This window comes from Cupressus sempervirens, chromosome 5 (genome assembly GCF_028749045.1).
Source record: "Cupressus sempervirens isolate cs-2001-9-10 chromosome 5, ASM2874904v1, whole genome shotgun sequence".
Classification (NCBI taxonomy): domain Eukaryota; kingdom Viridiplantae; phylum Streptophyta; class Pinopsida; order Cupressales; family Cupressaceae; genus Cupressus; species Cupressus sempervirens.
Window position 1 is genome coordinate 213,246,032 of NC_143122.1, and position 15,404 is coordinate 213,261,435.

Sequence of the window (15,404 nt, forward strand, 5' to 3'; positions counted from 1 at the left end):
GTTTGTATCTCATGCAATTGTTTTGAGATGACTTGTGAAGGTGAAAGAGACAATAATTCAAATGGTTATTAGCAGCCAATGTGGTATTTGGAAGCAATCAGACTCAAGGGCCCAAAAGGTCAAGGCATTTATCATGGATGACGATTGGTGGGTTTGTGTAACTGTAGATTGTGTCGGAATTCACTAGACCTATCATGTGTATGCTTCAATTTCATGATATAAATGCACCATGCTTGGGGGATGTCTATGATAGCATGGACACACTGTTGGAGAAAATAAAATTGGAAATTTATAATACATTCCTCTGTACTTGTTTATTGAGAAATATCAAAATCGACATAACTTACATCATTAGATATCACGAGTAATAAAAAGTAGAGACAAAACATTGCATAGTACCATGACAATGTTGTCAAAAGCAACAAAGTCCGGTGATCCCAAAAGATTATACAAACAAATCACCAGATATCTGATATATGTATCATGGGGTAGTGATTAAGTGTAGTGCCTAATGTGGATCACTGTTATTGAAATGACCATTATCCAGTTTACATGGATTTTCGTTTTATTTGCTCCAAGCTTCTTTTCTTTGCAATACTTGTTTGAAAATTAGGCTTTCAAATTTAGTAGTTTTTAAAGATTTGTCAATTAGCGGAGATGAATCAAAATGTCAAATTTGTGAAGATCAACCACAAAAGAAAAACTGTCTATGGCTTGAAAATCCAAGGTCAAATTGGAAGAAATGTAAGTAAATGATGGTAAACAATTATAAATGTTCACAGTAGCTTTGACCATTTCCCCTAACACTTGTACAACAACTCCCATTACTCTTCCCTCTTCAAATATCCTTTCCACCATTCTGTCCTCTCATGCACTTCCTATCACACCACCCCATACTTACACTGCTAAAACTAAAATAAAATCCTATCATGCTATTTTTATTATGAGTGCAATAAAAACTGAGGATTTCCCTTTCAGACTTAGAGAGCTTTCAGAAGTGCAACAGTGCATTGTTATACCGAATCTGCATAGTGGGAAAACAAATGTCGAAAGATGTTTTGATCATGGGGTCCCCTGTTGGGCTGTGAAAGCCAACTACAGGTGATTTTTGTCTGCTTCATCATTTGTTTGTTTGCTTGTATGTATAACAGAATAGAATGTGCATAACTGGTGAGCACAGAATGAGTAATCATTGGCGAGCACCAAACAAATAAAGTCACGGACAATGGTAAAAAACACAGTCACATGACAGAGCAAATGACAAGTGTTAACACTGACATCTATGAACAGATACAATATGTCAAGCAAAATGATGATAGAGGGAAAAAATGGTGAGGTAAAGCAATTTTTGAATAAGAATTTGAGAGAGCTAGTCAGCTATTGGCAATCACAGTTCATAGACAGCAATGTGAACCCCACAACTCACATCTTCTGATTGATCATCATGATCTACAACTGATCGTAACAACAATCGCTGCTTGAAATTTCATTACCAAGCACACAGAAAGATAAAATAAAACATTATGAAGGAAGCATGATTGGTCAAAAAGGACCACCAAGAATAATTAATAAAAAAGAAGAAAAAAGCAAGGAGTTAAAAATTATCATAGTTCAAGCTAAAAGTTGAAAAAGATGTTAACAAAGCCAATGACGCAGCTTCTTAGACTGGCTTCTATGAATAGATGTCTATTGTCCAGCAACATAATGGTGAATAAAGCTAATTGGTCATAAATTCAAGAGGGATAATCAACCACCACTAATTTCCAACCATGTACAGTAACAACCAATGTACAATTATGGTTGACAAACCAACTACTGATTGACCGTCATGTTCAACTACAGATGATCATAACCAGGATAATCTTCCATTTTTAAATATAGTTGATTGCTCTCTTTTTTATTTATACTTCATAATAATGTCAGATTTAGTCTTCATAGGAAATTTCATATCAGCTTAAGTGACACTATGATTTTGTCATGATAAATGATGGTTTTCCAGTTGGACTCTTGATGCCTCTGAACTCATGAAAATCTCATAGACTGAGAGTCCGGAAAACTGTAACTATGAATGTCTTGTTAAGTACTGTTAGATGCCTTTTGCTTTTGTGAAAAAAATTATTAGTTAGAAGTCTACATAAATTATCAAAATTCGTCATAATATGCTTAAAACAGGTGAATATGCAGTGAATGACCATGAGAGACTTCCACATATACCTCTAGTTCAAATTGAAAAAAAGAAGTGAGAGACTCTTTGACAGTAAAACATTTTGCCAAGACATGTACAAACTTAAAACTACTAATAATAGCTGAAATCCATCAGAGAAAAGCTTTTCTTCTGTGCCACCTCTTTTAACCCTACCTTATCATCAATAGCATCTGAATTAATCATGGCTTCCAGCATTCGTCTTAACATGACTGCAACATAGATGCATTTTGGTCGAAAATCATACTGATACACCTGTAGCTCAAAACAGCAAATAAATTGTTAAACTAATAAGAAGATTAATAAGAACTTTGAAAGGATTCCAGTAACTTCTTAAAAGATCAAAAAACAATATGTCAATGCAAGTTCACCCATTTCAACAAATCAAGATGCTCCATGAACTCATGTGCAGCTATACACAAGGAAACAGTTGAAAGGCACAACTAACCGGCACATTGGCAATAAAAACATTAAGAAGAATATCCCGAGCTTCGTCAACCTGGAGAACAAAAATGATATAATATAAAGACCATAGATGACAGATGAGATCAATGCAACAGGATGGCTACATGACTAAAGAATAAAACGAGAACTTAATAGACCATCTTTGTTGAAGTACAGAAAATGAGGAGCAAATAAAAATATCTCCATCTAATATAAAAATTGTATTTGACACACAAAGGAGCAATATACAACAATATCAAAACAATATAAAGACCAGGGAAAGACACGGCACTATTTAAGAGGAGACAGTTTTTACTAGATTAAAAAAGATATTCACTCAGTTTGTGCAAAAGCGGCACCTTTGATCGTTCTGACTTTGCCCAAGAAGGTCTCATCATTTTCACCTGGAAATACAAATATGACAGTCTTCAAGTGGAATCTAAAAAGTTGATAGATCCATGTCCATTTCCCAAGATAACAAATTTAGCATTTAGCTCCACAAATAGAAATGACATTCTAGACTAGTAAATAAAGTAGTAGGGAAAAGTATTTCAATATCTACATTACCAATCAATCATAAGAACATAATGAAACCAAAAATAGCCACACTCCACATCTAAAGTTGCTTCTTTCTTCTATTATATGATCTTCAATTGCATATACCCTTTCATTTTATGTAAATATATGGACTGTCAATAGCACAACAAGAGGTATATTTTGAAAATACCTTTGTTCCAAGATACTCCAATGCTTGCTCCCGCGTAAAAATCCCAAGAGAAGCACATTCCTGAGAATGCAATGCATTATACAAATGAAAATGAAATAGACGTTAAAGCTATAAGTAGAATAGAAAGTGATAAACAAACTTATGTGCGATAAGAGTTTTGGAAGCTTAAAATATTAAATGTTTCTCTCACGAAAAGTTCAATTTCAAGACAATGTAAACTTAATAAAGTAAATTATCCAACCAATAGCCACAGAAAATTTGGTTTTTCAAATGCTTGCACTTTTTTCAAGGAAGACATATTTTTAATTGAAGAGCAACTAGTATTGTATAATATGCTCAAAAAATCTCCTTTTCCTTCACTCAATGAGCACTCCCGTTTGTGATTGCCAATGCATGATTTGAGAATATTGAGATGTGAAAAAAAATGGCTCGAATGCATGAGCAAAAGAGCGCTCTGATCAATATTTAGTTTAAGGAGCATTTCCATCCTATTGTGAAACTTTCACAAATCGTCCCATTACAAATGGGGACCTCCCTCTTTCTCTTGACCAGGACAAGCCTTTTTGCGATAAGTGTTGTCTCCCAACCCTAGAACTATGTTAGTGGTTTGTCATGAGTATGAGATTCGCTAGGTCTAGGATTCAGATGTTGTCTTCCTTCAGCCCCTAGAATGGAATTGTATGAAAAATAGTGACTTAGATCAAGTGTGAATGAGAATGATATTTCAAAAAAAATGCCCGTGATATTTTGAACATTCTAACATACTTGCTAGTTTTGAAATTTTCTATTTTTAGTATGTCCATTTTTAGCGAGTTCCATTGCGTCTCGGAATGACCTTATTTTGAGTTTGGAAGTACTTACTTTTTTAGCAGTGTCTATTTTCAGTAAGTTTCACTATCTCCCAGTTTGCCCTAGTTTTGCATTTAAACAAACTTACTATTTGTAGAAAGTTTATTTTTGGCAGGTCACATGACCACAAGCTGAGGAAAAGCAAAACGGTATCTAGTTCTATATCTGGAATGTTGAACAAGTCCAGCAATTGGTCAAAAAAGCATTGTCTAAAAAAGCATCTTCTAAGAAAGGCCACCCAAGAAGCATCTCTTGAAAAGTATAAAGTAAAAAGTATTGAAAAAGCACCTAAAAGAGGGAAATCAGAAAAGGCATCCATTTCCAGATCTGACATGACAATCAAAAAAGCATCTATCTCCAGACAAATGAGCGAAAATCACTTAGTCTGAAGCTTCAAAAAGTGGGAAAAACGTTGAAAAAGCATGGAAAGTTGTGAAGATTCTTGACTCTTAATCCAGGAAAAGATCTGAAAATTCTTGGAAAATCCTTGTTCCAATATCAAATTTATTAGAAATATTGAAAAAAAAAAAAAAGTACACTAACAGAAGTGGGTTGATTACTGAAATTCGGTTGAGTCTGAAATTTTTCAAGATCTTCTAAATATAAAATCTCAAATATAGCTCTTGAAGATCTAAAACCACTCTCAAACATCACAATAGTACTTATATATATTATAAAATAATGTGACTAATACTTAAATGTTATAATTTTATGCAAGGAAAGTTGAAAACATGACTAACTTATGTACAAAATCCACCACTACCATGGATTAGTGCCCTACAGCTCTAATCCACCAAGGTAATGGATTCACGTGCAAGGCACAAATTCCTCCACTAGTCTCAAGATGCGCCATTTCATGATGACAAAGAAAAATCTAATAAGTGGAAAATCCTTCTCAAGAGTCAACTTGCGCCCTAGAGCACTAATGCACGGATGTCGTGAATTTCATCACAAAGGATAAAATCCTTCATAAGTGTAGAATGGTTATTGACAAAGGTCACACAAACTACCCTAACCCAACAAAGCTTAACTACTTCTAATAACAACATTACTTTATTACGTACTACAATAAGGCTTAGGTTGCACTCATAGTTGCAAATCTATGGGAGTCATAGATTCCCTCTCTATTTGAAAAAATCACTACATGAGCTCAAATATGGCCTAGTGCAAATTCTACATGATCAAGGAAATTTCTTCAAGGCACGAAATTCACTACACACATGCGCGCCCAACAATGCTTGAATACAAACCTCGAGGAAAATGGGTTGAAATTCAAGATTTTACCACCTAGTGTAATTTATGCACAAGGTGATATGGCAAAAGATTGATTTGATGAAAATTAAAAGAGGTGGAAATTTATAGTGTTGAAACTATATGCCTATCTTCATTAGCACCCATGGGAGAAATCGCAAAGATGCATTTAGAATGTCACCAAGCATGGAAAATCAAAGATTTAAATTACAAAGATTGGTTTGAAATTGGTTAAATATGCGAAGTCCAAAGTAAGGTGGTGGGATTTAATCAAAAGTTGGAAATAACTCAATTGCTTACATATCTAAATTCCAACCTCTCCAAGTGTGTGCCTATGAATGAAGCTCGTTGATGAAGTTAAATGCCTTAAAAGGGAATTTTTTAGAAAACTTCAGAATGAGAGGCATGCGAATTTTGGGGAGAGAATTTCTCGAAAGATGAGGTGTGATTTCTAGAGAGAGAATATGTTGTATTTCAAAGAAAAGGAATTTTGAAGTTATTTATTGATAGTGCCATATTTTTTGTAACTCTATTTTGGCTAGTTGCCATATTTGGTAGTGCAACTAGTGGCGCTAGCAACTGGTCATCACCTACATTGGATGGAGTTATTTATTGATGGGCTTCATATTTATTAATTAATAAATGTCGCTTCAGTATTATTAAGCCACTTTATGTTATTTTCTATGCTCCAAGGAGTTTCCAGGACGAGGACATTTTAGGGCACGGGGACATGTTTCCAGTATGGGTACGGGTCGAAGCCAAAATTTAGGGGACGGCGATAAAATATAGGGATTTTTGAATTTTTTATGTAAAAAGTATTAGACTTTGGAGACATGATTCAAATATGCATATCATAACATTGATAAACATTCACCATAGAATCATAGATTCATAGACATTTTAGAAGATCAATACATGGAAATTGAAAACTATCAAGATTAACTTTTTTAAATTCAAATTAAGAATATGATATATGATATATCCGAATAACGCATACAATTAGCAAAAATGAACAAAGGCTCCAAGTATCAATGTATCATCATCATGCATGAAATCAAAATGACGTAATGAAAGTAAATACTAGAAGTGTAAATGAGATGTCCAACTCCATAACAATCAAAAGCAATAATGCGTTCGAGAATTTGCAGGTGGAAAGCCAAATATATGGCTGTCCTCTAGGAATCTAAATCTATATCTAAATAAAGATCAGCGCCAGTCTCTTCCTTTGAATCACTGGCAAGGGTAGGCGGAGGGTCCTCATCCAATGGAACACCAAACAGCCCTAGAGGTGTGTCATCCTCATCAATCTGCAACGTATCCTCAGGATTAACATCCTAACATAGTGTTGCAGTCTGTCAATACTCAAGACTTTGTCGCTCCTGTAGTCGAAATACACTATGAATAGCCACAAGCTTCCTCGATCGTCTAGACGTAAGGTTGTTCCTCTTGACCGATTGGATGAAGTTATATGTAGACCAATTCCTCTCTGCAGCAGAAGAACTCGCAACCTGTGAGAGAAGACAAATGGCAAGACCTTTCAGCTCAAGTGCATCTCTACCATGCAATGTCCATCATCCAATCGGGTCCCTTTGAGCTAATGTAGCTCTATCAATCCTCGCCTCTGGTCTACCAAATGTTGGACCACGAAGATTGCAAAAGTCAAGCCATTGTCCTCGAGTTTTTGCAGCATTCTCTGCATTATACATTTTTGAAAGGGCCTTGAAGAAGCCCTCCTTCACCTATATTGAACAAACAAAAATTTATAAGTTGGAGTTTATAACCTTTACAAATAAAATCAAAATTTTAAAAAGATATTATAAAATCAGAAATCTAGAACATAAATTAAACTCACCTCCTCATCACTAGATGGAGGCACTCTCCCAGGGCTTGGTCCAAACCATTTTGGATTGACTGCATAGGCTGCAATATGAAGTAGGACGTTCATAGTGTTCCACCTTTTCATTACAATGGGCTTAAGATGCTCCTCACAGAACTCCAAAGTAGGTTCCTTCTATTTAATAGTTTTCTTGATCTGCCCAAGCATGCTATCAAAGGTCTCATAAATCTCTCCAAGGCTAAGAGAGTCAATATCAGCATATTTAATGACCTGCACAATAGGGTCAATTAAGGAGCAAATGTATCTGCAAATGAAAGAAAATTGCAAGTGAGAAACGTCATATGTTAAAAAAAATCAGCAAGTGCTTAAATCGGAAATATTTTTATTAAATCAGCAACAACAATTATGATGTCAATTATTTAAGTTTCTTACCTCATTGTGTCCACTAGTTCTCATCCAGGATTCTTCGTCTGATAAGTCTTCTGTCTGGGGTGCTTGATTCATGCCATCTATTCCACTTTGCATTGACCACCATGGATTGTAAGGACTCTTGGACCTCAACCATCCTCTCTAACAAAATGAAGTAGCTAGCATCTCTAGCATCCACAGGCTTGAGTAATTCTTTTTTGGAAAACGTCCTGAATAATGCAAGAGATGTGTGATGATTGCAAATAAACATTGGCACATCTCTAGCCTCAAACACCATAGCTTTTATCCAATCAATTTTCCCAAAGTCGTTCAAGGTGTTATTAAATGCATGTACACAACATGGCATCCAAAAAATGTGTCTATAGGTTCTCTCTACTATCAATCCAACTGATTTACACACCCGGGTTGAATCAGTGACTACTTGCACAACATTTGAAGCCCCTCCATCTTCTATAGCATCCTTCAAAATCTGAAATTGGAAGCATGCGTCCTTCCTTTTTCCCGAACAATCAATGACTAAGAAAATAGACCCTTGCTGTACTAGTGACAATAAGATTGATGAGTGGCTGATGTTTGATATCGGTCCAACCATCCATGATGATAGAACATCCATCACTCATCCATGTTTGTCTCATATCCTCCATCAAAATGTTTACTTTCGAGTACTCTTTATCAAGAATAGTGGTGCATAATTTAGTCTCTCCTAGTGGTACAAATAAGGGATCAGCAGCATAAATATCTTTGCACATTTGTTTATAGAATGCGGAATGAGAAACATGGAATGGTATACCATGAGCAAAAAGAAATCTGACAATGGACTCTTCAGCTCTCTCTTTTACTTGTATGTTAAATAAATCAGCCACATTGGTATCTCTCTTGGCCTTTCCCTTCCCTTTACTAGTAGTGCTAGTGGGAGTGAGTGTGGGAGTAAATGAGGGTGTGGGAGTGGTACCTATAGCGCCCTTGATTTCAATAACTCCCCCTACACATACAACCTATTGGCCTCAAGTTTTTCATCATCCTTAATTTTTTTACAACCTTTCACACCTTGCCCACCTATCCATAAAAGATGACAATACACTCTAGTGTAGCTCCCAAAATAATATTTCTCACACATATGGTACTCCCATTCCCTACCACACCCCGAATTTTTCTTCTTATTGTTGTCTACCTTTGTGGCAAATTGTAGGAGAGGTTTCTTAGGGTTGAATAGGCCTTTGGCATAGTTTTTTAGGGCTTTGGAAGGGAACTCAAATGGATTTGGCATTGCATCTTGCATAGGGGCATCTATATTAGGCTCACTTGAAGAATCATCCATGGCTGCCCTAGGTCTTTTTCTTGCTCTTTGTAAATACTTGAGTTTCATGCATGGCAACATCCATGCTATCACTACTTCCCTCACTCTTACTCTTGCTCATGTTTTTGCCTTTGGATTATACAATGTATTATATTGCTGCAAGTTATGGAAAAAAAAAAACATTTCAATGTTCTATTCAACATGCCCTCTCTATGGTATTGGAAAAAAATTAAAAATGAAAAATGGCAACAAACAATAATAAAGTTCGAATCAAACAAAATAAAATAAAAAACATACCTAGAATGAAGAAGAAATGAAGGCAAAACCTCCTCTTCAACCTCCAAAATGCACTCCTCTTTGACTGTTGTTGGTTTCCTCTTCCTCTTCCCAACTTGCAAATAACTCAAATGAAGAAAATACTCAAGTCTTTTGTGTTTTAAAGCCAAAATAGGGTTTTCATTATTTTATCAATACCCAATATCCATGTGGGGCTAGGGCCTAGGCGGATGGGAGACAAAACCCAAAAGAATTAAAAAAATAAAAAACATTTTTGGCCGCTGACAGCATGCTGGAAAAAAGGGGACGGGATGAGGCTTCAAGGACGCTCGAGGGACGGGAATGGCATCCCCAATATGGATTGTTGTACCCAAGTTTCCTGGCAATCACAAAAAGGCATTTCGGGGATGGTAACTGAAAATAGCCATTTGACATGGCACAGGGGATGGCAAAAAAGGGTACTCGCATCACTGATTTGTACCGCTACAGGTACGAGGGTAAAAACCCAAGGGACGCATTCTCGTGGAACAAAGGTTATTTGATATTATAAATTGAAACTGTGAAGATGAAGCTTCTTAAGTGAAAAGAGCGGAGAAGAAGCTAAGTGTCATTTGGTGTTATAAATATGAATCCATTGTGAGAGAAAAAGGCATCCAATTGTCTATTCTGCATTGTTTGTCTTTCCAAAGATTTTTGAGTTAGGTGATTTCACTTCCCTTGCTGAGGTATAAGGGTTTATGAATGCATTGATTCCATGCTTGGGTAGATGAGAGTTGTGCATGAGAAAGACCCCACTCTAGCATTCTATACGGAGCACATTGAGCCTATCATTCACCGCAAGTGGTAGAAGTTGAACACTCCTTTGCACATGGCTGCCTATGCATTGAACCCGAAGTGGTACATACCTAGGCCTGGTAGAGTCACACCACTTCAGGATGATGAGGTGAAGAATGGGGTCTTTTGATGCATTGCCAAGATGTATGATATTGAGATTGCTAGTGAGATTCGCACCGAGTGGTCCGAATTTGCTAGTCTTTCAGGTAATCCTTAAATCTTGATTCAGTGCTCTAAACTCTTTATAATTATAAGTTATTTTAATAATTAATTGTCACTTTATTTATAAGTTATAACTTTATTTAAGTTATTTTAATATTATGTTCTAAACTTTAAAACTTGTAACTTGTAGGATACTCGGATATTGCAAAGGTGGATCTCAAAACCATGGCACAAAAGAATCTCATTTTGTGGTGGTAATGTCATGGGTCAAGAAGTCAAAGATCACCTAACTAGCCATCCGACTGCTTTCTCAGGTTTGTAATACTAATTACTAATTCCAGCCCTTTATAATCTTAACTTTAAGAGTTTTACTTTACTGATTTTAATTTATGATTCATTGATTCAATAATCATTGATTTACCATTTATCATTTGTAACAAATTGTATGAACATTTGTTTGTAACTTGTAACTTTCAACTTTGTTATCTCACGTGTCTAGCTCCTCAGCTACAGAGAGGAACTGGTCCACCTATAGCTTCATTTACTCTGTTAAGAGGAACAGACTTACCTCTAAGAGAGCGGAGAAGTTGGTTGCTGTACATGGTTACTTGCAGCTCAAAGATCGCAAGACACGCGAGTACAAGGAGAGCCCTGCAGCACGATGGGATGTGGAGCCAGAGGATCTAGCTCAGATTGATGAGGATGACAATGTAGCAGAAGCCAATGTAGGGCTAGTCGGTGTTCCTTTAGAGGATCAGGATCTTACCCATAAGGAGTCTAGTAGTTCCAGTGATGAGGACTTCGGTGTAGGGGATGATTAGAGAGTACTTGAGATGATTCCATTCTCATTATTGAAATTGTTTTTTTTTGTTGATTGTACTCACTTTGATTTGGCTATGATACATTATTATTATTTCACTGTTACATGTTATTCGGCTCATTGTCATCATGAGCATCTTTTTGATATATGATATTCATAGAATCATATTTGAACAATGAATTTTGAATCTTGCATCTTGAACTAAGTTAATTTGTTAAATGGTCATTGGTAATGCTTATGATGTTTCAAGTTTCAAGTTTGAACTTACGGTTTGTGAATCGCATTTCATTTTTCTCTATTCATTGTATTCAACTATATTTGGTATGTTAATGTTATATAATATATTGAAGTATCATTCCATAATTAGCATTTTCAGTTATATATATATATATATATATATATATATATATATATATATATATATATATATATATATATATATACTATGCAAACCCCTCCCCCCACTCCCCCCCACCTTACCCCACCCCCTCCCCCCTCCGCACCACCGCCATCCCCAAATTGAGGCCCTTTTTTTTCTCGCACCCGAAACTCTTCCCAACGTCCCCCTGCACCGTTGCACCCTCGCGCCGGGTAACACTGGCTTGACATGACAACCTTAGGAAAATTCATATCACCCTACCATATCACCTTTTGATCACACTTAACCGCCACATTGGCAATCAAATCAGCAACCATATTCAATTCCTTATATACATGTGATATATAGGGAATCGAATATGGTTTCGAAACAACCACATTAAGATTTACTTTAATATTTCAACTTAAAACATTTAAGTAAAATTTCTTTTTTTGAACATATTTACACATAATATGTAAAAAAAATTAATATACTAATGTAATTGACTCTTTAAAATAAGATTCACTCAAGTGAATAAAATAGGCATGTGCTAAATAGAAAACTCAAATAATGCAAGTCCATTACATGTTATTTTTTAATGAAAAACATGTAATTGCCCTTCCAAACTACAATTTTTGTTTGCAAATGACTAGTTTCTCAACAACACAACTTGCTGAGCAGTTTTACATGCAATGCATCTTGCAAACCACGAATGTGGTCTTTGCATGCAAAATAAAAACATGTAATGCCATCCAAGAACCATGACTTTCCAAAGAGATGAAATACGTGTGTTTGGATTACATGCAAAGAGTTCTGCAAACCCCAATTTGCCCAAGGATTGCTTGGTTGTGCAAATGCAAGTTATTTTAAAACATGTAATGAGTCTTGTGAACCACAATTTGCAGGACCTGGGGGCTATTTTAAATATGTAAATAGAATTACAAACCCCAATTTGTAGAAGGATTGCTTGGTTCAGAAAATGCAAGTCATTTAAAGCATGCAATGCATCTTTCAAAACCTGATTTTACTCTAGGCGTCCAAATCGATGCAATTGCATTACATGCAATGCCTTCTTCAAACCACGTTTTGCCAAAGGGATGAAGTTTTGACCAAAACGAATGCATATGCATTACATATAAATGCATTTGCAAACCATGTTTTTCCTTAAAGAGGTATTTTAAACATGAAATGAATTCTCAAAACCACGATTTATGCTTGAACATTGGAACTTAGGCATTTATATTACAAATTTTTAAATATGTGTTTGAGTTTCCAAACATCGATTTGAGCCTAACAGGACAAAAGATGCAGATTCACGTTTTCTCCAACACATGTAATACCTTCCTCAAACCCTAATCTAGGCTTTTGAAGGAAAACGCTACATGCATTTCGCCCTCTAAAACCCGATTTTAGCTTTGCCATTACATATTTTTAAATATCCATACTATTTGGAAAACCTCGATTTCCTTAAGCAAAACATTTGTAAATACTTTCCTGCTCTCCCATGCACATGTAATGCAAGGTTCAAACCACGATTTGCTCTTGGCAAGGCATTTTCATTCATATAAATCATTTGGAGAAATGCAAGCTGCACTTAGTAGGGCATTTGTGTAATGTCCCCTTTTTGGGAAATTAGAAGATTTATAAACATATTCATATAATATTAAAATTGACTAGGAGAGTGAATTAAATTTATAAAAGGTCAATTTAATATTATGAAGTGGGCTAAAAGTGACAAGGAGGGATAAGACGAAAAGACAAGAAGGGAGCCAAAGAGTCATAGCTGTAATGATTAAAAGGAGAAGACACTCATTCATTCGGGATCCTCAGTTTATAATTCAAATTTCAGTTTCTCTCTTGTGAGAGTTATTCAGAAAGTTTCAGCTTTCATCCAGCGTGAGGACATAGCCCTCATGTCAGTAGGCAGTGGACGCAAACCCATTGTTTGCAGAGACATCAAATCAGGTGTCTCGAATGTGCTTACAAGCTCTTTCCTTAGTATTCCAATCTGGGTGTAAAATTGTGTTTAAGATTGTAGTTTGAATACTAGTTATTATATTGTTGAGGTATAATACAATAACGTATTTTAAGGTACTTTACGAGAATTTACTAGTTTTATCTTGTTCGTCTATAACGCATTTTTATATGTTTGAGTTCTGAATATTATCTTGAGGAAGAAACCAGGTAAATATCTATTGCGGATATTTCAGTGGTATTAGAGCCTCGATCTTGCCATCCTGTGAAGGTTATTCAGAAAAGTTATTCTGAGGAGAGTATTGGGAAAATATCCTTTCGAGACAGTGTTCCTGAAATACTACTTTGCATTATGGTTGGTGATTGCAGTATTTGTGGAGCTTCAGTATAAAATCGGGAAACTATTTTTCAGTATCGTGTGACAAGATATAGATGCAAGACTAAGGTTGGATGACAAAAGAACAAAATCAAAGCTTCTGGTGTTAGAAGTTGAAAGTATAGTAGCTTACTACAACAAGAATATTTGTGTGGCCTCCAAATAGAATCTACATTATCTAAGTTCAACCAGTTTTGATACAGTTCACTCCCAGAATCTCATCAAAGAAGACGTCAAGAACAATTTGCAATTTGGAACAACATTCTATTTTCCATAGCACTTTGTGCATTCACCTCCTTAGTTAGCCGGAATTCACATTATAGTTCGATGAAATGTAGCGAGCAACATCAAGGTTGAAGAACATGTACTAATAGTGGGGGAGATATAGTTGGAATTAATAACGCTTACTGCCATCTATGTATCTAGGTTGGGCCCGTTGATAGTTTTGGCATAAGTCGAACACATGCAAACACTAGTCAAGCAAACGGAAGGATTATCGAAGATTGAAGATAGAGAGGAACTACTCTCCTCTTTAAGTTTTATCGAGCAGAGTTTGGAAGTTGTCATTTGAGGTGCATGCCCCTGAATATCAAAGGGGAGTCCAAACGACAATATTGAACAAACCGAGACTACTTCTAGTCCAATACACGACATTGTTAGTTGTGCGCATTGTATCTTTACGTAACTGAGATTTGAATTTGTAGTTTATGAAGGTGTAATGACTGGGGTGAAGCACTTATGAGAGTAATAGCGATAATAGCAAGATCTCATTCAGTTCAAGTTCGTCGTTTTAGAAACCTCTCCAGGTTGGTAGTCTGCAAAGGAACCAAGAATGATTTCGTACAGCAACATTATTGTGAGATGCCCAAGGTGAGAGATATGAAGCACTTCCCATTGCCAGTATTGTCGTTAGATTTGGTGAGACAGTTCTTGGTTAAGACGCTAAAAATTCACCAGTCTAGCTTAGGGATGATTCAAACCAATAGAGATGAGGGGAGAAATCGGTGAGTTATTGGAGCGTTACAAACAATTTTGGACTTTAGTGGAATTGATCATCAGTAGTGGAAAGAAAACCATTACATTCCCCAATTTAATTTGCTCAGAGGCATTATTCAAAACATTCGAACTCTAAAGATAATCATTTCCATGATGTCGTGAATCCAAACTATTTGCAGAAAGATCATTTTATTCAGCCAGAAATTGTCGATTCTAAAAGCCGGTGAAAGTCACGAATTTGTGGAATTGATTAATATAATTGTTTAAGGCTTGGCGGGAGCAATCTCAGGCTGAAAGTTCAAAAGGCACAACTTGCTATACACTAAGTTTGGGAGATTCATGAAGTTCAAAAACCATTGATCTCTACCTTCATCAAAACTTATGTGACCTTGTACAGCCTGAGCATGGGGTCTTGAGCAATAGTTGAGAAATACGTCTAACATGTTATCGCCTGCGAAATACAACAAGATTCCTATCAGCTGTAACTTTCTTCCAATAGGACATCTTGTCATTTTACTTGATGAGGATCAAGATGATGATTTAATGTTGCTTGGAGCACAATTCTTGTTCA

At 35.9% G+C, this 15,404-nt stretch overlaps 1 protein-coding gene across 9 annotated transcripts in view; it reads right to left on the reverse strand.

Annotated features, from left to right (window-relative positions):
• The window catches only part of NRPC2 (nuclear RNA polymerase C2), a 217,515-nt gene that overhangs the window by 102,870 nt on the left and 99,241 nt on the right, over positions 1-15,404 (reverse strand). For all 9 annotated transcript variants that reach the window (XM_089829229.1, XM_089829234.1, XM_089829230.1 and 6 more), the window contains 4 exons: positions 3,375-3,434; positions 3,007-3,051; positions 2,652-2,702; positions 2,360-2,458 (listed from right to left, as the gene is read on the reverse strand). In XM_089829229.1, coding sequence (XP_089685355.1) covers positions 2,360-2,458; positions 2,652-2,702; positions 3,007-3,051; positions 3,375-3,434 — 255 coding nt within the window. The remainder of the gene's footprint in view (positions 1-2,359; positions 2,459-2,651; positions 2,703-3,006; positions 3,052-3,374; positions 3,435-15,404) is intronic.